At 31.8% G+C, this 26,812-nt stretch overlaps 4 protein-coding genes and 5 non-coding genes across 10 annotated transcripts; 6 read left to right on the forward strand and 3 right to left on the reverse strand.

Moving 5' to 3' along the window:
- Positions 1-408: 408 nt before the first annotated feature.
- LOC133675854 (uncharacterized) lies at positions 409-2,757 on the reverse strand. Of its 2 annotated transcripts, none has more exons than XM_062097375.1 (9): positions 2,631-2,757; positions 2,474-2,547; positions 2,275-2,373; positions 1,713-1,879; positions 1,535-1,627; positions 1,202-1,451; positions 1,022-1,118; positions 856-921; positions 409-756 (listed from the first exon to the last, which is right to left on the reverse strand). In XM_062097375.1, exons 4-9 carry the CDS (start codon positions 1,876-1,878, stop codon positions 556-558), a joined length of 873 nt encoding a protein of 290 aa, XP_061953359.1. In that variant the 5' UTR covers position 1,879; positions 2,275-2,373; positions 2,474-2,547; positions 2,631-2,757; the 3' UTR covers positions 409-555. The 2 variants fall into 2 exon arrangements, with proteins under 2 accessions (XP_061953359.1, XP_061953360.1); XM_062097376.1 differs by having other exon boundaries at positions 2,675-2,693.
- A 1,640-nt stretch (positions 2,758-4,397) lies between these two features.
- Positions 4,398-4,510, forward strand: LOC133676377 (small nucleolar RNA Z107/R87). Its single transcript, XR_009835589.1, has one exon. It is a non-coding gene; the product is annotated as a small nucleolar RNA Z107/R87 (small nucleolar RNA).
- A 41-nt stretch (positions 4,511-4,551) lies between these two features.
- Positions 4,552-4,651, forward strand: LOC133676387 (small nucleolar RNA R30/Z108). The gene has a single exon (XR_009835598.1). It is a non-coding gene; the product is annotated as a small nucleolar RNA R30/Z108 (small nucleolar RNA).
- A 95-nt stretch (positions 4,652-4,746) lies between these two features.
- Positions 4,747-4,846, forward strand: LOC133676371 (small nucleolar RNA R30/Z108). The gene has a single exon (XR_009835584.1). It is a non-coding gene; the product is annotated as a small nucleolar RNA R30/Z108 (small nucleolar RNA).
- Positions 4,847-4,907: 61 nt separating this feature from the next.
- LOC133676380 (small nucleolar RNA snoR31) lies at positions 4,908-5,001 on the forward strand. Its single transcript, XR_009835591.1, has one exon. It is a non-coding gene; the product is annotated as a small nucleolar RNA snoR31 (small nucleolar RNA).
- A 332-nt stretch (positions 5,002-5,333) lies between these two features.
- LOC133676376 (small nucleolar RNA snoR31/Z110/Z27) lies at positions 5,334-5,427 on the forward strand. Its single transcript, XR_009835588.1, has one exon. It is a non-coding gene; the product is annotated as a small nucleolar RNA snoR31/Z110/Z27 (small nucleolar RNA).
- A 3,840-nt stretch (positions 5,428-9,267) lies between these two features.
- Positions 9,268-10,266, forward strand: LOC133675594 (glycine-rich cell wall structural protein 2-like). Its single transcript, XM_062097020.1, has one exon. It carries the CDS (start codon positions 9,332-9,334, stop codon positions 10,031-10,033), a length of 702 nt encoding a protein of 233 aa, XP_061953004.1. The 5' UTR covers positions 9,268-9,331; the 3' UTR covers positions 10,034-10,266.
- Positions 10,267-12,840: 2,574 nt separating this feature from the next.
- LOC133675360 (histone-lysine N-methyltransferase, H3 lysine-9 specific SUVH5-like) lies at positions 12,841-14,193 on the reverse strand. Its single transcript, XM_062096713.1, has one exon. The coding sequence runs from the start codon at positions 14,191-14,193 to the stop codon at positions 12,841-12,843; it is 1,353 nt and encodes a 450-aa protein (XP_061952697.1).
- An 8,493-nt stretch (positions 14,194-22,686) lies between these two features.
- LOC133675414 (cyclin-U4-1-like) lies at positions 22,687-25,087 on the reverse strand. The gene is made up of 2 exons (XM_062096782.1): positions 24,626-25,087; positions 22,687-23,528 (listed from the first exon to the last, which is right to left on the reverse strand). The coding sequence occupies exons 1-2, from the start codon at positions 24,958-24,960 to the stop codon at positions 23,258-23,260; spliced, it is 606 nt and encodes a 201-aa protein (XP_061952766.1). The 5' UTR covers positions 24,961-25,087; the 3' UTR covers positions 22,687-23,257.
- Positions 25,088-26,812: the final 1,725 nt, after the last annotated feature.

Raw genomic sequence — 26,812 nt, forward strand, 5'->3', positions numbered from 1 at the left:
GGCACAAGCTTCAGACAAACTAGGGGGCAGGCTGTAGAATGGAGCATTCAGGATACCAAATCACTTAGTTTACAACTTACACTGTGTCGTCGAAATTTTATGGGAAAAGAGTCTTTCTGATATGACAAGTAAAATGTTGGCCAAGTATCTAGGCAGCATAGAACTAATGTATAAGACAAGTTTCATGAATAATATACAAATATGCAGGTCTGCTTGTGTGTTTCTGAATAAGGGACTGTTGTGCTCTCTCTCTCTCTCTTTCACACAACTGTTTCTTAGTCTTCACAAATTCTCCATTCCAAGAGGCGTAAGAATCTTTCCTTATACTCAGGTAATTGAGCTTAGACAAGGGAAAAACAATGATTAAGATTTTGGACGAAAATTCACTTCATAAGTAACATAATGGGATTACTTTCAATAAGATGCTTTCTCCATTCATCATCCTTCATTACATAAACAAACAATATGAGATCAGATAATTCTTGATATGCACTTAATTGATCAACACAAGATACAGCTTCAATCGAAACACGGATATTACATGGTTTAAAAGCCTTATTTTTCATCAAGAAATTTTGAAATTTTGTAAGTTTTCTTACCAATTCTGCACTCAATCCCGCTGAATTTACAACTAAATACACGTTTCAATATTGATCCCCCAGCACTTGACCTCTTCATTTCGTTTACAACTTCTCTCTTTAAGACATCGCTAACATCCCCCAATGCCCAAGCCAACGATATATGAGGGCGTGGATCCTATTTGCAACATCCAACAAAGTACAAGAGTCTTGTAAGATATATACAATCACACTTAGTAACAGATGTTCATGGGAATTACTTAATAATTACGCCCACCTTATAAAATTCAGGAAGATTGTGGAGCTTATACACATCATTAACAGACTGAATTTGCTTGGTAATCTAAACCATTTGAAACAGAACCAATCATTGTTACATAAAATTATACAAACTTGTAAGGTGAAGAAACAAATACACCAACAAAATTTGTCAAGCAGCATACCTCAGCTAATCCTCCAGTTAAAACTTCTAGTGAAAGAAAGGTGCGTGTCTTGTCATCATTAACAAAAACTTCCCACTTATTAAAGTCAATCCAATATCTGCTTCGACAAAACATTGTTTCAAGGAAAAAATTTGCATTACCACATAACAAAAACTTATGCTTAAGCTTATCAAAACTGACCCTTTTTGAAACTGAAGCTTCTGCCGAAGCATAGCAACGACTGAATCAATCTGGTGAACTCGAATCGGCACAGTTCTTCCTAAGCTAATATGGAACTCTCTACCTAATGCAACTTGTTCAAGCTTGTGATCATCTTTACATAAAATATCAAGAGGAACATCGGCATCAACAACATGAAGACCAGGCACAACTAATGATATCCTGTTCAAGAACTGAACCACTTCCTTCTTCAACGCAGGTGGTATATTAACTGAAATCACATAGTTAAATGAACAAAATTCTCTACTACTCGTATAATTAAAAAAATTAACAAGGGACATATGTAGAAGAAACCTGGAATGTAGACGTGCAAAGCATAGTTGCCTTGAACATGAGGGAAGCTTCTAATTCGACTGGACTGACCATCTAGCATGGAATCCAATGCACCTTCATTGACAAACATCAAACAGTTGGTGAGCAAAATAAGAAGAGGACTGATTCTAAAACAATGATGAAAGATTTGGTTGGTTACCGAGAGGATTAGGAGGAGTGAGAAGTGCGAGAGGAGGAGGTGGTAAAGCTATGGCCTCTGCTTTTGGGTTTGAAACAGGAGGGACTGATTTCGTTGTTGGTGGAGAAGAGGAATCAGAGTCTGAATCAGATGATGCGTCGCCGTATGAAGCTCTCAGTATTTCCATTCTGCCAAGGAGAAAGAGGAAAGTTGCTGCTAATCATAGCCACGCTATTTTTAGATTGAATTTTGCACACCGTCCATTTGGTGAAATGCCATAAGGAGTACTTGCAAGTTTACATGTTTGAAATAAACTCTATGGCCATGGCACATCCTTCGCACTTCAAAACACTAAAAAAACAGGGATCTTTTTGCTAGTTAATTGATTTTTGTTATTATGGTTCTCTGTCGGTACAAAATTTCAAAGAAAATATTATTGAAAACCACCAAAAAAAACCTTGGATAAAAAACTAGAAAAAACCTAGATACAGAATATGCAGACAAATAAATTGGTTATTCAGTTTCATCAAAAAATCAAGGTACGCACGGTTTAAAACGCCAAAATCAAGTGAAGGAAACATACCTGGAAAACCCAGAAAAAGATTTTGTTGAGAGAAGAACCAGGTTGCTTTATTTCTTCAAAATTTCAAATAACCCGCCATTGACAACCCTTGAATCAAGGCTGTAAAACAAAATAAGAAAAAACAAAGCCACTTATCCAACAATGGTTGATTGGGAAATGAAACGATAGAAAAAAAGAAGATTAATGCATGTATCAATACCCTGAAAAATAAAAAAGAGAAACCAAACCCAGGGCCGAAGGAATTTGGTTGTTTGGCGGAATACGTGCCTATATCTGCAAATTAGATCTTTGGTAAAGCAAGTGCAGAGAAGAGAACGGGAGAAATAATTGAGGAGAGAAGATGGGAATGGCCTCACAAATGTCTTCTTTAAAGAAGAAAAGATAAAGGAGAGGGCCATACGTTCATAATAACATTTAGCAAACTTATACATATACCGCGCGTTGCTGAGCGACAATTCTTAGCAGCATGAACTGTTATGGCAATGGCAATTGACAGTTAAATCTGAAAACATTTGAATATAGAAGTTTGCTAAAAACAGACAAATAATTTTGAGATACAAATCAGCTTGTCATTTCGTAGAGAATCAGCGCTATTGCAATGGATAATAGCAATGGTGGTATTCATCCACGTAGAAGATCACAGTAATAAAGCGTTTCCGGTTAATTCGTGTTTTTAAAAAAATTAATTTTTTTTATGTTTTAAATTGATTTACTGATATAAAAAATAATTTTTTAAAAATAAAAAATATTATTTTAATATATTTTAGAATGAAAAACACTTTAAAAAATAACTAAAATCATACTCCTAAATTGACTTTAATTTATATTAAAAATACAATATTAATCTAAAAAATAAAATAAAACTTCAAATATTTGCTAAGATTATATTTATTGAATTCGTCTTTCTAATGTTTTTTAATTTATTTTTTATGAGATTATCTTAAATTATAATTTAAATTATTATTTTAATATGTTAATTCGATTGACTCGAGTTTTTTTCTTCCAATTATTTAAAACAAAGTTGTTGTTAATTTTTCTTTTCATCAAATATATTTAAAAATTAATTGATTTTTAAACAAATTTGTTGTTAACTTTACTTTTTAATTACTTATATATGATTGTGTGTATGATTTATGGTTAAATTCCATATTTATAATCTGGACTTAGTATTTATTTTTGTATTGTGAAATAATTATAAAATATAATATTGTAATTATACGATAATACCCTTTTATTATTAATGAAAAACTTCAAACTCACTTCAAATCCCAAAAAAAAAATAAAATTTCCTGTCATGTATTCGGATTATTGCTATATGTTCATAAAGATAAAATTCAATTGTTTTTGAATAAAAATATAGTCAAAACAATGTCACTGCTTTATCTATCATAAAAATAAAAGGAGAAAATTCACCACCCACTCATATATCTAATCAACACCACAATTTATTTTTATTAAAACAACTAATGCTTATAATTGAAAATATTAGTTTTGCGGTGCTCCATCATATTAATTACTCCATGGGTTTAATTTTTTAAAAATATAACTAAGAGAGAAAAATCATAAGTGATAATATTTTTATTATTTTTTATAGTTCATAAATTTTATATTTTCTCTACTCTTTATGCTGTATTTTCATTTAAAGCGAACAACAAATAATAACTAATGGTATATTATTAGCACTATAAAAATTTTCATTTATTTTTTTTAAAATAAATTCTAAAAATTAATTAATAGTATTCCATTATCACTATAAAATTCTCCGAGAAGGGCGTATATAATTTATAGTATTATAAAATTGATATCATGTATTTTTTTTTTCTTGTCTAAGGGTTTTGGGCTAAAACTTCTAGCTCGATCAGTTCATATTAATTTGAGCCAAGCCCTCCGAAATACTCTATTATTCTCTCGTGGCCTCAAAGAAGGCTAAAGCCCACAAAAGATTTAGAGGCAGCCGCAAAAAACCCTAATTCTAATAACTCCTATAAAGACCTAGACACCATTACTTCACTCCCCGTTTCTAGTGCTCACTCTAAAAACCCTAGTCTTTTTTCTCCGAAGTTACACTTGCCGTTTCTTAAACAAAATTTGGTATTTCTAGAGATAGGTGAAGAAAAGAGAAAGATTGCTATGACGACTCACGAAATTCAAGCTCAACAGACCGGAATGCAGGGTTTTTCTTTGTATTTATGGAGAAAAACTTTGCGTGTCGATATTCCCGCTGAACTGAGTGATCTTTCTCTTTTGATTTCGTGATTTTTTTTTCCTTTTTTGAAGTGAGATTACAAGGAGGATTTTCAGCTCCCTCTTCTGATTTAAAGTTGAGGAAACTAGCTGGCCGAATCGAACCAATTTATTTACAGCCATCACTGAGTAATCTCTTTGGTTTTTTTTTTTCAATTTTCAATTTTATTTTGATTTTTTAAAAAAATGGTTTTTATTTTTGTTTTCTTTTGCTGGTGTGGGAATTTCGGAGGTTACAGTGATGAATTACAGCTCCCTCTTCTGATTTAAAGTTGAGGAAACTAGCTGGCAGAATCGAACCAATTTAATTAACGCCACCACTGAGTAAACCCCGTTTTCCCTGGATTTGATTTGTTTGATTTTGATTATTTGGTGATTAGATGTTGTTGTTGATTATGATGAAGCAATAATATTATAATCCAACACTTGATCCGAGACATTAATTGTTCAGTGATGCCAAAAATTGTATGCTTCTGAATCTGGTAGTGATCTGTTCCTGTTGGCTTTTGTTAGAAACTGAAAGCATTAATTACATTGTTTGGCTAACAATAACACTAACAGTTCTAGCTTAAAATATTTGCTAATCTTGCGTACCATCAGATTTGTGGATTTTGCAAGTGAGCTATGTGTGTCCTCCAATTGATTTCATTGTAGTATTTCTTGCTTTTCTGTGAGTCATTATTCTTAATCTTGATAATGTGTCGTGTTGCTCCTATCGATGCAACATGAATTCAAGGTTGAAGTTGCCTTTCAAGAATTCAACACAAGTCTACATGATGCTGCTGTTGAGTTGTGATTTCGATTGTTTCTTCTGAATCATCAAGTGATGAAATTGGAAAATCTTAGGACACCTTCCTACATAGCTTTCTAAGCTATGGATGAGAATAAAATTTCCATTCTGATGATGATTTTGGCCATCCTGTTTTAGCTACCTCCTAGTTATGTGACCCGCAACTGCACTAAGCTTTATTTAAAAAAAAATATTATATTGGCATGTCTTTTCAATCTATTTTTGTAGTTAAAAAATTAAATTCAAATAATTTATTTTATGAATACACTTTATTAAGTAAAAAGTAATTAATAATATCTAAAAATAAAACATAATGGAGGTTTTATATTAAAATATGTAATTTTGAAAGATTTTATCTGGTTATATGTATTGAATCTATGTATTAAAATAATTATTTATTCAAGAAATAATTTAAAGTAATTGAATAATATAAAATGGAAAAAATATCATTCAATGTTGCTTAAGAAAGTAAAGTTATTTCAAATTTTAAATGCATAATAAAAAAAATAATTGTTATTTAAAGGAGTATTTTTAAACAAAATAAAAAAGATATTAATTTAAAAATTATTTAAAATAATTTAGATACAAAACTTTGAAAAAATAATTAATTAAAAAAATAATTAATTAAAACAAATATCAGGCGTTACCGGTCTATTTTATCATAGCCCCAGAAACATATCAGGCGTTACACTTTCAACTACCCAGAAACATACAACGACGAGTGATGGCAAGTCCCACAACGATGGAGAATGCTCCCTTCGCATAGGTCTTCCATGTTCCCTTCGATTAATGGCATGTTGCTAGCCGCAAATGACCTCTTCTCATGTCCTGACCTACGACTTTTTCCATGATTCGTGAGTTGTCTCTTATTAAAGACTTGAGCTTGGTATTTCTGTTATAGACTCAAATTTACTAAACCATCGCACGTGGACTGGGCTCACACACTCAAGTGATCAGTTGAAGTTGTCAAATCTGGTCCATACTGACAGGGGATCGACTCCAATCTCCAGCACGAGCCTTAGGCTAGCAAAATGTATGCGTGTGAAGTTCTGAAAATGACCCCACACGGTCTGGGCTAATAAAATATCAAGGAATCTGCTGTTGATCTTAGTGGGCTCTGGGGCCAAGCTGTTAGACATCATTGAGCGTTGTAACGTGGGCCTAAGTTGGGCCTATTTTATCCACTTACCTATACTCCTTCATTTAAAATATAATCCATTCATTGTAGATAGTGGCAAAGCCCATGACTAGATACCAACTCTGTTTTTTCTTTTTTATTATTATTTTCATGCTGTGTTGTTTTTATTTATACGCTGCCCTAGGATACCACCATAAATTATATTCATTCATTCATTTTTTTTTAACTGTCAAAACTATTTTTTGGATTATTTCTTATTTGTGGAGTTTTAATTTCTTCTCAATTAAATCTTAACCAAACTATTCGTATTTATATATGAAGAATATCCTTGTCACAATTCTTTCTTAAATTTAAATTTGATACAGTAATACGAACAAATTCATATACATAGTTTGGGTTAAGATTTTGTTTTTTGTATTTAATGCTAAGGGCACACGTGTCAAGATCAGGTCGTTTCATGAAAAGAAAAGGTGAAATCCAATACAAAAATGTGCAAGTCAAAGTTATGATTTGGCCACTAGGGCGCAGAAAGCTAGCTAAGAGAGACTTTTGGCGCAACTGCCCAACCGCCAACCACGATCATGGGCTAGGAAAAGCGAGCTAGCTCAGGGATTCGGTCACATGATCCACATCCATGCTAATGCTAGTAGGCATCGTTATCAGATCAGATTTGGAGGTTCATCTTACTAAGAAGCTAGGTTTTGAGTTACATAAATTAATTTAGATTACTTTAAATTAATTTACAAAAATTAAAAAAAAAATTAATAAATAATCTATGTGAATATAAACTTTACATGCTATAAATAATGAAATTTAAAAGATTATTTCAAAAAAAATTTTATTTTACATTAAAAAAATACTATGTTAGTATGTTATTCTTTTAAGTTGAAGTATTTAAATCAAAAAGATTATTTGTCATGCATTGAAAAAATATAACTTTTTTCTTGTGAATATAGAGTATATATACTAAATTGTTTCAAATCCTACATGAAAAAAATAAAACATTCTTCTAGTATTTATATAGTAAACTTTGAAAATGGTTAATAACCAACTAAAAAAATATAAAAAAGAGGGGTTTCTGACTAGAAAAAAACACATTAAAAAAATAGATCTCAATTGAGTTTTACCGGGTCGCTCAAATCACGAATCAAATAAGCAAGTCAATTAGGTTTTACAGTGTTGTTTTTGCTCATCCTGATTTTTTAATTACCCGAACCAATTTAAATTTAATAACTATGTTTGTAGGGTGAAGAGCGTGTAGCCCCTTGAAAACTTGTTTTTCAATTGACAATATTGCTAGTAGTTTATGTGTTTATTTTTAAAAAAGAATTTAAAAATAAAATCTTTTTCTATCATATAAATTATAATTAATGTTATTGTGCTTCTGTAAAAGGCAGGTGTATATATGGTGCGTGCTTAATGGCTAAATTACTTCTTATGTTTTTATTTATTTATCATTTCTTTTTCTTACTTTTCATCTTTATATAAGCTATTTTTTGTATCCAGAGAAACAAAAAAAAATGAAAAAAAATGCTTCTTTAGGTTATAAAATAATATAAATTATTTCTTGATATCCTATTAATTTAATAATTTAATTAAATTTTTAAGTTGAGATGATTCTTTAATATAATATCAAAATTTTATGACTAAGCAATTACATGTTCGAATCTCACCACTCTTATTCTATTTTCTAATTAAAACTAATTAATAGCACATGGTAGTTTGAGTCTATATAAATTTCAAACCTAAAAGACATTCACTTGAAATAATGTGTTAAAAAATAATATAAATCATATTTTATGATTTCATCTAATAGTTTAAGATTTTAGATTAAAATGATTCTTTGACAATCTAATAACTAAACCATTATAATTAATAACCACATTTAATTGCACAATAATTAAATTGAGTTAGGGCAGGGGTACGATAAACTCTGAACCTGACCAACATGATTTAACTTGTTCAATTATTATTTTTTAAAATAATATTATTTAAATTTTTTAATAAAATAGATTCCGTTCAACTCTTGACCTAGACTTCTAAGCTGGGTTTTCTAATTTTGATCACCATAAAAAAAACCAATTAAAACACTAATTGCATGCATCCATAACTCTACACCGAGTACATTTTAAGACAATCAAAGACATAGATTTAGTTTTAAAACACGAATCATACCAGTATAATAATCAATATATAAGAATTATTTCAATCTAATATAAAAAAAAGGGGAAAAATAAAAAATGACAATCTACACGCGTTGAAATTTGCCCTAAGTCTAACCTATATAAGAATGATGATAATTAATGGATTACGCACTATACAAAACCATGTTCTCTTAACTTTTTGCCAGCAGAATCATGGCCAAACGTGGTCAAGAAGAAAACTACGTCTTTCCTTAGAATTTAATTTACATTCATCAAATCCCATAGGCCTTATAGAATCTAAAACAATAAAATGCATGGTGCAATGAGAACAGTACTAAGAACTTAGCTAGAAAAGTCAAGAAAAGTTTCGTTGCCTTTACTTTCCAAGCCAACAATTTTCTTCCAAACTTCATCCTTAACCATTCACTAACTCGATTGAAATTATTACATGATAAGAACAAGCTATAGCCCCATGAATCTGAAATATTTTAGTTGGAAGTCGGTGGTGCAATATCGTGAAGTAGTGCTTAAATGGGAGTGTAAAATTCTACCACGTACACAACGACATGTGCACCATTTTCAAAAGGTAAAAACATTCACGAGGGACCCCATATCTCCATCAATACCCAATATAAATATCATAATGTCCTTCCATGGGTGATCACAAGTCTCATAACCCGACTTTGATCTCACGTTGCCTCTTCCCACGCAACTTGAAGAAGCATAGCCACTAGAAAAACAATGCTGCCCACTTTATTTCATTTCACGCTGTTTCTCCTTTCCTTTAATACTGCTGGAGGTTCCTTTGCTCGTAATACTGGTGGTACGTCCAAGAGCGCTGCAGGTGACAGAAAGGTGGTCGTCTCTCCTGAAATGTCTACAGGACCGAATGGAGAAACCGGTTCCAATTCAGGAGCTACTGGTTCCGAACATGGGCCTAACTGGGACTATAATTGGGGGTGGGGTTCTAGTCCAAATGAAGGATGGGGTTACGGGTCTGGCTCGGGCCGGTCACATAATGGGTTCGGGAGAGGTTTTGGGTATGGGTTTGGTTCTGGAAGCGGGTCCGGATCAGGGTATGGTTATGGGTCTGGAAGTGGTGGCGCTCAAGGTGGCGGGTATGGTGCTGGAAGTGGGTCCGGTAATTCTGCTGGTGGTGGCATAGGTGGAGGAAGTGGCGGTGGTAGAGGTTCTGGGTATGGGTTTGGTCCAGGAAGCGGGCCGGGCTCAGGTTTTGGGTATGGGTTTGGTCCTGGAAGCAGGCCGGGCTCAGGGTATGGTTATGGGTCTGGAAGTGCTGGCGCTGATGGTGGCGGGTATGGTGCTGGAAGTGGGTCCGGTAATTCTGCTGGTGGTGGCAGGGGTGGAGGAAGTGGCCGTGGCTTTAATGGCTATGGGACACACTCACCATCCGACTCCCGACGAAGAACCAACCATGGGTGATGGAGTTGGCTTGGAGTCCATGCGTGCAGGTCTTTGTTAGGCCAAGCGTGATGTTTCTCTCTGCGTATTTGTAGTGTCTGCATGGCGTGTAAGCTATCTTGATATGGTGCATAGCTTGAGAGAGTTTGCACCATATTTTATCATTTACTGCATATATGGATATGCTTTTAGTGATATAACTATGTTTATTTTGCTCTTACAAATATATATATGAAAAACCAGTCATTTTCTTACTTGATTTCTGTTGATTATTATTCTCTGAATTATTCTCAATTTTTCCTCGATTTGGAATGCAATAATAGGAAGTACTGCCTGTTGATCATCCCTATACTATATGTTCAGCTTTTGTTAATTATGTGGTCTCTAATCATATAATTTCCTTAATGAGCCCCCTAGCTAGACTATCTTTCTGTCTATTAATTTAGTTATTCCTTCCAATTTGTCCCCTAAGATTGTTAATTATTAATTTTGGACCGCAATCTCTCACTGTCCTTTAATTTTCTAATTAGAAGTTAATTTTAAAACTTAATTAGTTTATTTAAAAAAAAATAAGACTAACTCATCAATTCGCCTCATCTTAATTATGATCATCTGTGAACTTTCATTTGGAGAAAAATATTTAACTAACTTAATGAAACAAACATTCCTTAGCAACATATAGGAGCTGATCTGTAATAAAAACAGTCAGAAAGAAAGAAAAATCTTCCCTTCCATATTCTTCATCATCTTCTATTATGATACCCTCACATCTACTACTCCCTCCTTCTCTTAAAGACACAAACATTTATGTACAAAATAAAGAGTACTCATGTCTCCTAGGTAGGTGGCATGGGAAACCTCGCGGGCTACATTGACTCGAGTAGATTTAATAAGTTATAAAAGAAATACAACTACATTAACAAACTGCTGGGATTCTGTTTCTGCCTGTGTCGAGTCTGTCGACATGTGAGCCCACTCATTATCCTTTCCCAAATCCTGTTTCTATGTATAGCCATGATCAGAAAGGCCTCTTTTTTCTTTCAGTTCTTTTCCTATTGATTTCAAGAACAAGCCAGCACTGTATGACATGGGATAGTATATCAAGAAAAGCCGAGGGATTTTTTCTTTTTCTGGACAACAACAAGCAATCCTCCATGATTTTTAAATTTTGTTTTGGCAAAAGTAGATGGATGGTAGCTTGTAAAACCTGGAAATTCACAAGCTATTCTAGGGAAGGACTGAAATGGAAAAAAGTTCTGAAACCATAAGGAAAGTTGTCCTAACAACCTGTGCTCACTCTTCTAGGTTAGAAATCGGTTCTCATGGAGAAATATAGATGTCAGATTGAATGTCACCACTCAGACACCAGCATAGAAGGACATGTATTGGTTAAGTGAGTTATTAGATTTGTCATAACGCAACCTGTCCCAATAATCAAAGTCGAGCAAATAAATGAGTGCAGGTAGCTGAATATTTTGGACTCCATAATCTAACTTGATTTTCTTCAACCTAATTAATTAGTGGGTCATGGTTCAGCTGGACATTTTCTGCTCCAAGTCTGGACTTATCAGAACTGGACATCCGTACATGTCCACATCCCTATCTGCCATTCCTGAAAGCTAAATACAGTCCCGCTCAACGGGTTGACTAAGCCATGACTAAGGCTCCAGCTACATCAACTACCAGTCTAGAATCGACAATTTAGAACGGACTGGATTAGATTTCAAGTTAAATCAGAAAAGAAAATTGACTTCGTAACGTTTGGTTGACTTGGATTGATCTGGTTATTCGCGGGTCGACTCAATGATCAGGCTCTGGGCTCTTTTCCGAGCCGGCCCTAAAGCTGGCAACTATGCTTGAAAGTTGAGGAACCAATTCAAATTACTAATTAAATTAGGAAAATCTGGGAACTAAAAGTTTTTACAGTAAAGGCTAGCAGCATAAGAAACAACTTGTATAAATCAAAGATTTAATTATATAGAAATTAGCTACTGTCTATGCTAGATCAGCAACTAAAGGACAGTAGCATGTCTAACCTGCATAGATAGGAACCATATTCCTAGAATGCCTTCTAATCACACTAGAAGTTAGAATTCGTGAATCCAAAACATGGAGGCATCACCAGAAGATAGGCATAGCGCAGAAGTTAGCAAGCATCAGGATCGAAAGAGATGAACAGCGGCGGCAAAGGGAGTGAGCACATAGGTGATCTGACTTCTAAAACTAGCTTCCACCACAGATAGTGAGAAACTGTAAATCATTCCAGCTTGATATTGGCCCATTCATCTTCATTTCGACTCACCTGTAGTTCAGGATCACTAAACTTCCTACCGAATCAGCAACGATCACATTCTATATATGCCTGGCATTTCCAGGACTGTCATAGGACGAATGTTATATTGCACATACATAAATGGAGAACAATCATCTACATTATTTAGAGACACTCAGAAGTTTAGAGCGACAACAACTATATCTTGGCTAGAAAATTCCCAGAAAAGAAAATACAAGAACACAAGAAAACTATGGATTTTGAGTGGATATACAGAAAACTAATAACCAGACATCAACTTTTGCTCTCAAACTTGAATGGAATTACTGCTACCCAGAGCTTCAGGGACCTAAATATTTATATTAAGATAAGATCTAAGATAATTGATTCCATCAATACTCAGAATTCCTCAAGTCAGAGATCATAATTCTGCCAGCTTCTGTTTCTGATTTCAAATCGGATTTTGTCGCAACATTGAAATCTCATCACATGTTCGCAACACGAAATGGTGGCATCTTCTCTTTTCTTCAGAAATATCATGATCCATCAAAATATATCACCTCGATAAAAGGAGTTTTCTCTCCAATCTTTGAGGCAACTTAGGTTGATCCAAATTTCTCTTCAACTTGAATTTGAAGACAAGTTTACCGAATTCTCCTCTTTCTTCCCAAAATTCTTCAACTATGTATAGGCCATCATAAACGAATATCGGGTTCAAATTTTTGCTCCAGCCAGTACCTTTTAAGGAAAATGTTTTGGAACTCTTAAGCTTTACTTTGTAAATGACTCGTACAGGAGTCTTACGATCCATACTGTGCTTCAATGCAAGATTTCCCAGTTGAAGCTTCTGATCTTTAACTGCTTGCCTGCCTCGAACTGTTGGATTTCCACCATGACCGGAATAAATGAGGACATCACACGATTCCATGTTATTGGGATAACGCTCAGACACGACAATGCTAGTGGCCAATGAGATCCCATTCTTTTTCATATAATCTATTCCATTATAAAAGTGACAATGAAGGCCGATTACATTTAGTTCAGCCTGAAATCGAAACTTGTCACCAATGTTAACTCCAAGAACCGGACCCACCCGTTTGCTTGTATCAATCCATTTTTGGTGATCTTTAATACGTATTGCTGCCTTTCTAGGGACATTATAATCTCTCTCCATTTTTGGCTTTGCTAAATTTTCTTTCGAAAGCTTCGCAAGTGTTAGATGAAACAATCTCAAGACTTCTTTCACTTTATCGCAACTAGCACTTGATCCTCGATGTCCACCGGTTTCGTTGTTGCCCAAAGTACCATCAGACCTCATCGACCTAAAATCTGCTACAATAGACTTCTTCTTGTTTTGTGCAAAGATTTTCTTGGAAACAGAACCTAAATTCTGATTTCCTGCATAACTATTTTCTGAGGCATTTTCTTGGGAAACGAAACTGTTTTGCTTACCGCAACCGTGGGATGAAATGTCATGAGAAACAGAAAACAGATTCTGTTTCACAGCAGAACAAACCTGCCTGGCTGAAAAGTCTGTAACTATCCCTGGAGGATGGGATTTCTTCACTGCAGTTTCCACAGAAGCTTTCTGCACAGGCTTAGCAGCAGAAACATCATTTGGTAAACAGACTTTGGAAGCTGAATGCAAATCCCGTCGCCCAAAACCACTAGGAAAATCTCGCTGGACAGAAGATCCTTTCAATATCCTCGGAGGAGGGTACTTTCTTCTCGCAGCTTGAGTAACAGGATTTTGTGGAGGCTGTACGTGATCAACAATATAATCTTCACCATCTCTTGAGTCCATCACAACTGGAAATATTCCGCACACTTTGGGAAATTCACGAATCGCATCTACTCTCCTTCGCTTAAGCTTTGATGAACATCGAGCAGAAGTACTGATCCCATACATTGTAGGTTTAATTTAACAAAACCACGATTATTCTGGTTGTAATAATTGCAATGTACGTGTATTAGAACAAAAACAAATACGGCACAAAAGAACAGCAATAAAAACAACATATATACACACGCTTAGATAAACATAATAAATTGCACTATAAGGCAAGAATCAACATTCTCACAATCCAAGAACGAAAATCTACATTCTAAAAGAAAAGGTAAAAATTCACTTCAAAACAACTACTTCAAGAACCGAAAAAATCATGTAAAAGGACTGAAAACGAACCTGAGGTGCCCGTTGAAGCTGACAGGTTCTAAGTTCAAGATGTTGGCAAAATCTTAAGCTTCTTGGGTGCTTTTATAAGCAGGAATTAAAGGGTTTTTTTCTTTTTTTGCTTCGATAACTTGAAAGGACAATGAAAATCAATAGCATTGAAGTAGTGAGGGAAATAAGACGGGACGGTTATGGAAATGAGTTTTGAACGTGGAGCTCCTAGGGCTAGCTAGGTCGTGTACAGTTTTCATGACAAACGTGTAGGGGATAGGCTATGGCCACCTTTGAGAGGCATGGCACTTGTGACTAGCAAGTAAAATATTGATGAACATGTGGTATAGGATTAAGGGTGATAATATCGAATCATGGATAATTGGTTAGGTGAATTATGTGCCATTTACTTCTTCCAAAACAATTATGTGCCATTTGTCTTTAATCCCATGTTTTACTCGTGAATTTTCATGTTCTTAAAATCTAATTTCCTTGTCCATATCCCCAGAGGATATAAATAAATTGGCTTTTAGATTAAAATAAAAGTTCACATGAATATGGAAAATAAAGTGATTAGAATAATTATTAAAATCTTATTATTATGGAATGTTTTGATTCTTGTTATTTGTAACAATGCATTGATGATTAATTATTTTCATCAACTATATATGAAAATCAAAGGTGAGGTTATTAAGAAAGAAAACTTGTAGTTTCTATCTTCACTATTAACTATATTTTATAATTGTTTATCTATATATAAAGATAGTTTTTGTAGTTATTTGAAGTTATTATATCATTTATTTATATTTGGTACAATTAGTTAGATTATGAATTGACGAAAAAAGAAGAAGAATAATAGTTGGGTCATGATGCATTAATGAAATCTCTTAGAACTAAAATTTATAGAAACTTGACAATATAAAAATATTTTTTTAGTAAACATGTTTTCTATAACTCTTCTCATTTATAAAAATCAAAATAATCTAAATTTTCAAAACATTTCTATAAATTAAAATATCCCAAATTTTTAGTTTAATACTAGACCGTGTCCACTTATTATGCTATGAATAAGATTTCAAATTAATTTCTAACTCTAGAGAAGAAAGTGCCGACATTACGAATGTGTTTTTTCATATTATATTTTTTTTTAAAAATTGAACAACAAAAAGATGATGTTTACACCTAATAAAACAATTTGAAAAGCATATGAAAAAATAAATAAAATAAAGTGTTGTTAATATTAATTAAAGACTAAGTGAGAAGCGATCTTCCTTGTAAAAAAATATATAAATGTACATGCAAATATTTTACTTCAATTGTCCTTTCTAATTTGTACATTTTCTTTTATTTATCCTAGTGGTTCACTAAGATTTCTACTTACACATATTTTTTTTTATAAATACATTATGCAAATATAGAAACAAATTAAAATATTACATATAACTTAAAAAGAAAGTTTAACTAAAAAAAAGTTAAAAGATGAGAGAGAGGATATTAATTAAAATTTATATTTTAAAAAACAACTAATGAAGATTTAAGGGGGAAAAAAATTAGGCATTGTTGGGCATGTCAAGTCAAGCTTGTGCACCTAGTCAAAAATTAAAAAAAAACTTAAGCGTGTTTAGTTTAGTTTTTTAATAGACTACAAATCTTCGACTTGATAAACAATATGTCATTATTGGAGGGATTTTCTAGTCATCAAAGATCATGGTTCTAGTACTTCGACCAAAAAATCTCATTTGTAACTTTTTTATTTTTACATAAAAGCAAGTTGAAAACATGGTAGAAACCTTAATAAAGTTATTTTTAATCTTAAAATATTATATAATAAGTTCAAAACCCAAAATTAAATCAGATCAAAATAAAATTTTCCTACATGTTTAAATAACAAAACTACCTTCATCAAATTCTCTCTTTAAGATGAACCCATTTACACCAAGTTTAGTTTTTTTTTTATATAACCTAAATATAGCTGACCAAACTCTTCTCTCCTCACCCTTTTCCTTCACTCTTTTTCCCTCTTAACAATTAGAAACAAAAACATGAAAAAAAATAAAGTTTTAGTCTAAAATGTTAAAACCTTAAACAACAAGGACCAAATATATAATTTAAAATTTGAAAGACCAAATTGAAATTTTTCATGTGTTTTTTTTTTAAATAGCTATTTTGGTTAATTTTAATCCTTTTTATTTTAAAAAAATTCATTTAACAATAACATAATTCAATTTCATCAAATCATGCTTCAATTTAATATCATCATATTTTATGACACATCAATATGCTAGACCATGTAAACTGAAACACATAAAACCATGTCAACATAACTTGGAAAGACAACATTAAAAAGAAATAAAGTTCAATGACTAAAGTGTAAAAATTCATGGACCTAGAAAGATGAAAACAACTTTTTTTTTAATTGATTTTGGTCCTTATTCTTTTAATTTTTTATTTGACAACCTTAAATTCAATTTCACCAAATCAAGCTTCAATTTAATATTAGAATATTTTATGAACATTGAATATGCCATAACATGTACATATAAACAAATCCCAACATATAAAACTATATCGACAAAGTTTGGAATGAAGAAATTGAAAAGAAACAAAGTTAAATGACTAAGTGAAAAAAAATCAAGGACCTAGGAAGGAAAAGGTCACTATAAACAATGATGTGAATAGTAAAATATAAGAGGATGAACATGAGGTAAATATACGGAAAAAAATCAAATTAACAAATGAATTGAAAATAAAAAATAAAAATCAAGAAAATGAGGAACTTTTTTTTTAAAAAAATCAAGATTATGGATCTAAGGATGAAATTGAAAATAAATTAAAACTTAATAAAAATGCTAAAAATAAAAATTAGAAATCAAAACATTGAGGGTCAAACTTTAAATATCAAAAAAATATTGAACTGAAGGGGAAAATCTAAAAAAAAAAAAATCAAATTCACAAAAGAATCCAAAAATAAAAAATTAAAATGAATTTCCAAAAAACTTAATGACGATGAATGAAATTTTAAAAAATAATTCAAAATGATTGAAGCAAAAACCGGTTTAACCTTTAGAATTTGTTATTCAAGTCATGGGATCGAATCACAACATAAAAGACAAACTTAAAAAAATAATAATGTAAAATTCAAGGACCTAGGAAGGAAAAAGTAACTATAAACAATGATGTGAATAGTAAAATATAAAAGGATGAACATGAGGTGAATGTACGAAAAAAAATTCAAATTAACAAATGAATCGAAAATAAAAATAAAAATAAAAATCAAGAAAATGAGGAATGTTTCTTTAAAAAAAATAAAAAATCAAGATTATGGATCTAAGGATAAAATTGAAAATAAATTAAAATTTAATATAAAAAGCTAAAAATCAAAATTAGAAATTAAAACATTGAAGGTCAAATCTTAAATATAAAAAAATATTGAACTGAAGAGGAAAATTAAAAAGAAAAATTAAATTTATAAAAAAATAAAATAAAATAAAATAAAATAAAATCAATTTCCAACTAACCAAGTTCTTTTACATGGCACCATTTGTCTTTAATTCCATGTTTTACTCGTAAATTTTCATTTTCTTACAATCTAATTTCCTTGTCCATATCCACAGAGGGTATAAATAAATTGGCTTTTAGATTAAAATAAAAGTTCACATGGATATGGAAAATAAAGTGATTAGAATAATTGTTAAAAATTAAAATTTGTATGATCATTAATAATTATTAAAATCTTATTATTATGGAACGTTTTGATTCTTGTTATTTGTAACAATGCATTGATGATTAATTATTTTCATCAACTATATATGAAAATCAAAGGTGAGGTTATTAAGAAAGAAAACTTGTAGTTTCTATCTTCACTATTAATAACTATATTTTATAATTGTTTATCTATATATAAAGATAGTTTTTGTAGTTATTTGAAGTTATTATATCATTTATTTATATTTGGTACAATTAGTTAGATTATGAATTGATGAAAAAAATAAAGAATAATAGTTGGGTCATGATGTATTAATGAAATCTATTAGAACTAAAATTTATAGAAACTTGATAATATAAAAATATTTTTTAGTAAACATGTTTTCTATAACTCTTCTCATTTATAAAAATCAAAATAATCTAAATTTTCAAAACATTTCTATAAATTAAAATATCCGAAATTTTTATTTTAATACTACACAATGTACACGCATTATGCCATGAATAAGATTTCAAATTAATTTCTAACTCTAGAGAAGAAAGTGCCGACATTATGAATGTGTTTTTTCATATTATAATTTTTAAAAATTGATCAACAATAAAAAGATTATGTTTACACCTAATAAAACAAACTAAAAGCATATGAACTAATAAATAAATAAAAGTATTATTAATATTAATCAAAAACTATGTGGGAAGCGATCTTTCTTATAAAAAATAATATTGATGCACATACAAATATTTTACTTTAATTTTCCCTTTTAATTTATACATTTTCTTTTATTTATCCTAGTGGTTCATTAAGATTTCTATTTACAAATAATTTTTTTATAAATACATCATGAAAATATAAAAATAAATTAAAATATTACTTATAACTTAAAAAGAAAGTTAAACTAAAACAAAGTTAAAAGATGAGAGAGAGAGTATTAATTAAAATTTAGATTTGAAAAAACAACTAATGGGGAGGGGGTATTTCTGGGCATGACAAGTCAAGCTCGTGTACTTAATCAAAAAATAGACTACAAATCTTAGACTTGATAAACAAGATGTCATTATTGAATGCATTTTCTGGTCATCAAAGATCATGGTTCAAGTACTTGGATAAAAAAAACTCATTTCCAACTTGTTTCTTTTAACCTCAAAACAAGTTGAAAAAAACATGGTAGAAACTTTAATAAAGTTATTTTCAATCCTAGCTAAAACATTATATAATAAGTTCAAAAACCCAAAATTAAATCAGATCAAAATAAAATTTATGGTTTTCGATCTACTTTTTCCTACATGTTTAAAGAATAAAACTACCTTTATCAAATTCCTCTTTAAGATAAATCTATTTATACCAAGTTCAGTTTTTTGTTTATAACCTAGATATACCCGACCAAACTCTTTTCTCTCCTCACCCTTTTCATTCACTCTTTTTCCCCTCTTAACAATTAGAAACAAAAACATGGAAAAAAAAATAAAGTTTTAGATTAAAATGTTAAAACCTTAAACAACAAGAATCAAATATATATAATTTAAAATTTAAGAAGATCAAAATGAATTTTTTCATGCCTTTTTTAAAAAATAGCTATTTTGGTTAATTTTAATCCTTTTTTTTTTAAAAAAAACATTTCATTTAACAATAACATCAAATTCAATTTCATCAAATCATGCTTCAATTTATTATCATCATATTTTATGACACATCAATAAGCTAGACCATGTAAATTGAAACACATAAAACCATGTCAACATAACTTGAAAAGACAACATTGAAAAGAAACAAAGTTCAATGACTAAAGTGAAAACATTCATAGACCTAAAAGGATGAAAACAACTATTTTTTATTTTTATTTTGATCCTTATTTTTATAATTGTTTATTTGTCAATAACTTTAAATTCAATTTCACCAAATCAAGCTTCAATTTAATGCTAGAATATTTTATGAACATTGAATATGCCATAACATGTAAATATAAACAAATCCCAACATATAAAACTATATTGGAATGAAGAAATTGAAAAGAAACAAAGTTAAATGACTAAGTGAAAAGCAAAATCAAGGACCTAGGAAGGAAAAAGTAACTATAAACAATGATGTGAATAGTAAAAAATAAGAGGATGAACATGAGGTGATTGTGCGAAAAAAATTCAAGTTAACAAATAAATCGAAAATAAAAAATAAAAATCAAGAAAATGAGGAATTTTTTTTAAAAAAATAAAAAATCAAGATTATGGATCTAAGGATGAAATTGAAAATAGATTAAAATTTAATAGAAAAAGCTAAAAATTAAAATTAGAAATTAAAACATTGAAGGTCAATCCTGAAATATAAAAAAATATTGAACTGAAGTGGAAAATCAAAAACAAAAATCAAATTCACAAAAGAATCCAATAAAATAAAATAAAATAAAATATAACCAATTTCCAACGAACTTAATGATGATGAATGAAATTTTAAAAAATAATTAAAAATAACTGAAGCCAAAACTCAATCCAACCTTCAGAATTTGTGATGCAAGTCATGGGATCGAATCGATGGATTGCATGCCTTACATCGAAGGAATTAGTCCGTCGGTAAAACTGTTTAATGGTGTAGTGATCACAACATAAAAGACAAACTCGAAAAAATAATAATGTAAAATTCTAAACCAATTAAAATAATTAGGGATAAACTTGAAAAAATAAATTAAAAAAAGTAATTTAAAAAATATAGATTTAAAAAGAAAAAGAACCAATTTGACAAAAAAAACCAAATCATTAGGAATGGAATTGGAAAACAATTTCAAGTAAGAAAATGATAAGAACAACTAAAAATAACAATCAAAAGAATGAGGTAAATATTTGATATAAAAATAAAATGTCAATGGTTGAAATCTAAAGACAAGTTAATTCAATAAAGGATTCAAGACCAAAAACATCACAATTAAAAAAATGAGAATCAAATCTAATATAAAAACAAAGTACCAAGCAATAAAATTGAAAAAAATTAACTCAATAAATGATTAAAGACCAAATACATTACAATTAAAAGAATAAAAAAACTAATTTAACTTAACAAACAAATAACTAGACATTTTTTTTGCAATGGCCAACATTGTTTTCTAGGAGGAGAGAGGGAAAAGAAAGGGAAAGAGAAAAACTCATTGCCAGAGCTTCTTTGCATGCCGTCGAAGAACACGCATGTCACCACCGTGACGAGGTGGTGAAGTGCATCGAATGCCGGCCCAAAAACCATAAATATCTTATTCTGCTCACTTTTTGGTGATTGAATTCCATTTATCGCAATGAATTTGGGGTGTAAAATAATATATAAGTTCCCCCCCTCTCTCTCCTTTTCTTTGATGTGTTTGGGAATGTAGTTGTGGTTACTTTTCAAAGTGTTTTTCACTCAGAAATGCATTAAAATAATATATTTTTTTAAAAAATTATTTTTGATATCAGCGCATCAAAATAATTAAAAAACACTAAAAAATATTAATTTTAAAAAAAATTAAAATTTTTAAGAACACAGATTGGATCGCGTTCCCCAATAGTCCCTTAAACTTCACGTTCTTGTATATTTCATACACTATAAGATATATATAACAAATGCACCTTTATCAAAATATTAGTCATGGGCATAGATGCTATAATTTTTTTTTTCAATCCGAAACTTCAGCCAATATTTAAGAAAACTTGAATTTTCTAGCCGGATACGATGATCATAGCTATAAGATCATTCGACGAGGCGATTTAATTAACAGGTACGGCGGTCCAACGAAACAAATAAAACATAGAAAACCTAAAGAAACCATCAATAAAACTTGAATAAAATACGTATAGAGTAAAAAAAAAAAAAAAAACCTTGTCTATCGAAGGCTATGTGACCCTCTTGCTTCCCTCCAAACGTTCAGAAATCCTTACTGCTACAATGAAGCCCCAATATCCTTGACGCAAGCACTACTTATATACTAGCACTGCAGCAGTGATAGCCAAGGCAGAGGCTGTTTCCTTCCCTTGCGAGAATTCTCTCCCCTAGAGGTTCCCGGATTTTATCAGAGTTGTTTTCCTTTTTAACCTGTACTTCCTATTCAATTTCTATCTTTAATTGGAAAGTGTTTATAAAACAAAAGCAAAGCAGCCTCAAATTATTTCCTGCATCCTGAATTAACACCTTATTTTTAGCTAGGGTCCTGTTTCCTAACCTTTTTCTTAGAAATGGGCCGTAGTACCAAGGACAACAGCTCTAGCCCAATACTTGAGATGGACTGTGCAGGACTATGATTTATATATATATATATATATATATATATAGAAGTATAAAATTTTATTTTGAAATTATATTAGAGTCATTTTATGTTTTCGTAAAATTTTATTTTGAAATTATATTAGAGTCATTTTATGTTTTCGTTTTTATCTTTTCAATAAAATACTTTCTTGTTTCTTGTGTCATTTCCTAGTTTTATTTATATAAAAAAATTTAAAAACACATTCATTCTCTATATTAGTACATTAGAAGGAATAAAATTATTTTGAATGTAAATCTCAAAATTAAAATTCAAGAAATTAAAAAATGAACATATCTCTTTAATCTTTAATCACCAGCTAAATTCCTTCCTTACAGTCATTAACCATTGTTAACAATTGAAATCACAACACAACTCTATATGGCTAGTCTCCTACATATGCATAGATTGATTGCGCAGTGCTAGCTTCAATTGCAATATTTTTTTCTCCATGCATTTGGAAGGCTAAGCAAGATTCCGTTTTCTACTGATACTGCTTCCGTCAGCAGTCGGTCACAGTCTCTAGAAGCCTGGATTACTTGTCCCATTGAGGAACTTGGGCAACAGGGCATAAAAGCTCATCTGTACATAGCATTGATTTGCAAATTTCCAACCAAAAAGCTAAGGAGAAACACGACGAGGAGCATAAAAAACTGAGCTTGAAAATGTGTGCAGTGCCTCAAATCATAGGAAGCCAGATGAGAGTTTCGACTCCATCATTTCAAACCAGAATGCTTATGGAAAATATCCAAGCTCTCACATGTGCATGACCCTACATGACTAGCACTACTAAAAGCCTGCTAGTTCTTTTTTTTTTTAGGTCCAACTTTCCTAACCGTCCTAAATATTATCTAAACAGCAAGCTGTTTTTGATGAGTGGATTCATCTTCATTGAAACAGCAATGGATTTTCAGTGGTCTTGCGATATTTAGAGGAGTGTCTACTATTTGCAGAGGAGACTGAATCGACATGTCTCTCTGAAGGTAAGAGCAATAGAGGTGGAATGTGGCTGGTGTCACATTCAACTGGAAGCCCAGACCAAATAAAAAATCCACTTCAAGAAGATTCATCTCTCTTGTGCTGATCCCTCCAACTTTAGCATAGAATGCATTGTTGTAATATCTGACCAGGCAAGAACACGAAACAAAGACATATCAACGCTAAGAAAAATAAACTTTCTACATTAGTTATCTTATGTATGGTTTCCAGTTGAAATGAATGTCAGACAAACAATTGAACCACCAGCCTGCAACCACGATTTTGGCAGTAAAGCACAGTGAGTATTGGCAGTGAACAAAAACAGCCGATGCCCGAGAGGCTGAGTATTTTAAATGGCCCAAAAAGGAAAAATAAAAGGAAAGGAAAGAAATGCTTCTAGATGCTGTGGCTTTAAACAAAATATAGAGCTTTGATTGAGCTGTCACTAACCTGACCCCTCTCTAGGATGAAAGTGAAACATGCTTACAATTTGATGGAATTTACAGGCATGCTTAAACAGACAGAGGCAATAACACCACAAACTTAGGTGGTATAGTCAAATCAAAGCTGGATTTTTACACATGGGTGTCTTCTTTTTCTTGGCTGTGGCCGATTAAGATGGGATTTTTTCCGATCCCATATGCACCTAGTTTTGTGTACTGCGTTTTCGTTAATTAAGGGGATCTCATCGGATCACCGGCCATCATTCTATGTTTTTGGAATATCAAGTCTGACTTCTTAAATCAAAATGCTGACGTGATTCGGCATGGCTAATTTCAAGCAAAGAAAGTATCTTATCGCTTGAGAGTTTTCATGCGTATGTATACACAAGTCTAAGCTTCGGATCTTAACTGAGATGCAAGGTGCAAGATTTTCATCACATGGAATTTCATTTAATACAAAGAAAATCAATAATTCTTTTTTCAAATTCGAACTTGGGCATGACTTGAACTTTGAGGCCTAACCTACCCTTTAATGTCTTTTAACATTTCAGAGTTGAATGTCATCAAGGTAAAATAAAGAAAAGGAAAGATTCCAATCAAGAATCCTTGTACCAGGACAGCTATCCATTATCTTTGATGAAGAGAAAAATATAAACTCCCTAGTTGGATCATCATACTTGAATCCACTTATCAAAGTTGATCCCAGATCAAGAAGAACAACTATAAAAAATAAAATAAAAACTAAATTAAAGATCAAAAGGAACTTAGCTCAAGAACTGGATTCTGAAGATTACTTACATATCATCCATGAACTTGACAGAGACCAAGACACTTGTGATGAGCAATCTATGCACATTGAAAGAATTGAGAGGAAAACAGGATTGTCTCTGAGAAAACCGATCAAGATACACATAAGCAACAACAAAACAAGAGGGGCTACAATTTGAATACTTGAAGATTCTCTCAAGATAGTTTTGAATGGATATAGTAGGTCTGGTTAGGCCATGAAAGATTGAGGCTTTCTGGGGGTATAACTGATGGCTAATATCATTAGATTCTGCTACTCTTTGAAGAAGAGAAGAGAGGAAAGTTATGACCTTAGGCATCACTGCAGTCTCTGCTAATTCTGCCATTCTTGTTTGGTTTACTTTGGTTGTTGTGTGTAATTAGCTGTGTTTTATAAGACACCACCTCCTGCCTTCCCTTTGTATAGCGTGTCAAACGATTTTATTGCTATTTTTTTTTCTTTCCAAGTTTACTACTTATGTAAGAGGGTGTCTTTATGCATCTCCCTAGCTTTTCAAACAATGATATACATATTATTTGTCCACTTGGGAATTTTAGTATTGCATGATTATTTAGTGCTCTAGTATTATTTAGGAATATTAGTATTTATTACCTAATAATGACATTAAAATCTTAATTTTTTTTTATAGAATTAAGACTTATTAAGTTTTTTTTATTTGGTTTGCGAAGTATGAATAAGATTTTCCTCATCCCCACACAAAACTCTTGCAAATCTCCTCAATATCCTCACAAGTGCCTTTGGGAAGTTTAGCAAAATGCACTGTATACATGATCAGCATGGCTTGCAGAACTGGTTAGGAAAGAGTTATCCCCCCTGCCAACGAAAATCTGTCCACTTTCCATCTGGCTAATCTTCACTTGTCTTACTCAACAATGTGACAGAACGTGTACTTGGTTGCTCGCTGGTGAAGCAAGGGCACCACAAGATATCTCCCAAAATCAGTGGTCCTAGCTAGTTAAACCACTCTCTTTAACAACATGAGTGGCTGGGAACATGCTGAGATTCATTAGGGGAGAAAAAGATTTTGGTCGTAGGACCACGCACATTCTGATCACCGGCCGGAAGCATCACAAAAATATCCAAACAACTTTGTATAGATCAAATCTGATCAATAGAGGCATCGGAATCGTTATGACAAACCATAACCGCATCAACATGAGAAGCTTCTTGGCCTCCTGGATCATTAAATTAACTGTGTTTTATCCACCATGGAAATTGCCTCATCCCCCATAGCAACCTTACCTCACTAGGACTCTGCTCTCTTATGGTGGCTTTGGAGGATTCAGGGTTTCGAGTAAGAAACATCTGGTACAGAACCCACCAGTGTAATATCTTCATAAGAACAAATTAAGTCTTTCGCGTGCTACTTCCTCCCTCACATCAACCTCCAGCACATTATCCATACCATCCATGCCACAAACATCTTTCCCATCTGAGGAAAAGGATTCATGTCTTTTTATTACTGCATGCGACCAGATCAATTCCTCCACAGTTATGGTATTCTCAAAAGCCAGGTTCTTGCCCATGACTCTCGCACAGTCCTTGCTTGAGTATGGATGTCCAAGTTATATAGATTTTTGTGGTTGGAGCAGTAATTAGACATCATTATAACTCCAAATTTATTAGTTTTTTTAATAATTATTGTAGTAAACCCATGATTTTGTCTTAACATCAAAATCATGATAGAGATGTTCCAACAGATAATTGGATTCGACAAGTGATTGCATATCAAAGGTGGGACTTGAGTAATTATTAGGGATAATTGGGAGTTGAAAAATAAATAAATTTGTCTAACTTGTAATGACATCTAACTAATGCTGCTTTCTCTCTTTTGGTGGATGAGGTTGGCAAGAAAAGGAATATCGTGACATTTACGTCCCCACTGGTTTTATATCTTGTTTCTCATGGCACCAAAATTGGGTTGGAATTTAAGCTTGAGAGGGAAAGTTGATGTCAATGCTGTGTTTGCATAGTCCTGACGGGCAAGGAAATCATAGTTAAATTTCTGAATATGAGTAGAACGTGTTGTGGACTCAATTATGAATCGGTTTTACACGGTAAAATTAGTGAAAATGACCTGCGAAGAATCTCATGCTCGAAAAAAACCTGCAAAAGTGCCAAAAATACTATAAATTAACTGAATTGCATCGAAAAAAACACTTTTTTTTTAGATTTTC

The sequence above is a fragment of the Populus nigra genome, chromosome 16 (assembly GCF_951802175.1).
Source record: "Populus nigra chromosome 16, ddPopNigr1.1, whole genome shotgun sequence".
In the NCBI taxonomy this organism is placed as follows: Eukaryota; Viridiplantae; Streptophyta; class Magnoliopsida; order Malpighiales; family Salicaceae; genus Populus; species Populus nigra.

Bases quoted from the DNA above. Each gene is read 5' to 3' on its own strand.
- LOC133675594 (XM_062097020.1), top strand. From the start codon at position 9,332: ATGCTGCCCACTTTATTTCATTTCACGCTGTTTCTCCTTTCCTTTAAT.
- LOC133675360 (XM_062096713.1), bottom strand. From the start codon at position 14,193: ATGTATGGGATCAGTACTTCTGCTCGATGTTCATCAAAGCTTAAGCGA.
- LOC133675414 (XM_062096782.1), bottom strand. From the start codon at position 24,960: ATGGCAGAATTAGCAGAGACTGCAGTGATGCCTAAGGTCATAACTTTC. The intron at 23,529-24,625 runs GTAAGTAATCTT...TTGCCTGGTCAG, and splicing joins GTCAAGTTCATGGATGATAT to ATATTACAACAATGCATTCT.
- LOC133675854 (XM_062097375.1), bottom strand. From the start codon at position 1,878: ATGGAAATACTGAGAGCTTCATACGGCGACGCATCATCTGATTCAGAC. The intron at 1,628-1,712 runs GTAACCAACCAA...TTGTCAATGAAG, and splicing joins CACTCCTCCTAATCCTCTCG to GTGCATTGGATTCCATGCTA. The intron at 1,119-1,201 runs GTCAGTTTTGAT...TTGTCGAAGCAG, and splicing joins AAGCTTCAGTTTCAAAAAGG to ATATTGGATTGACTTTAATA.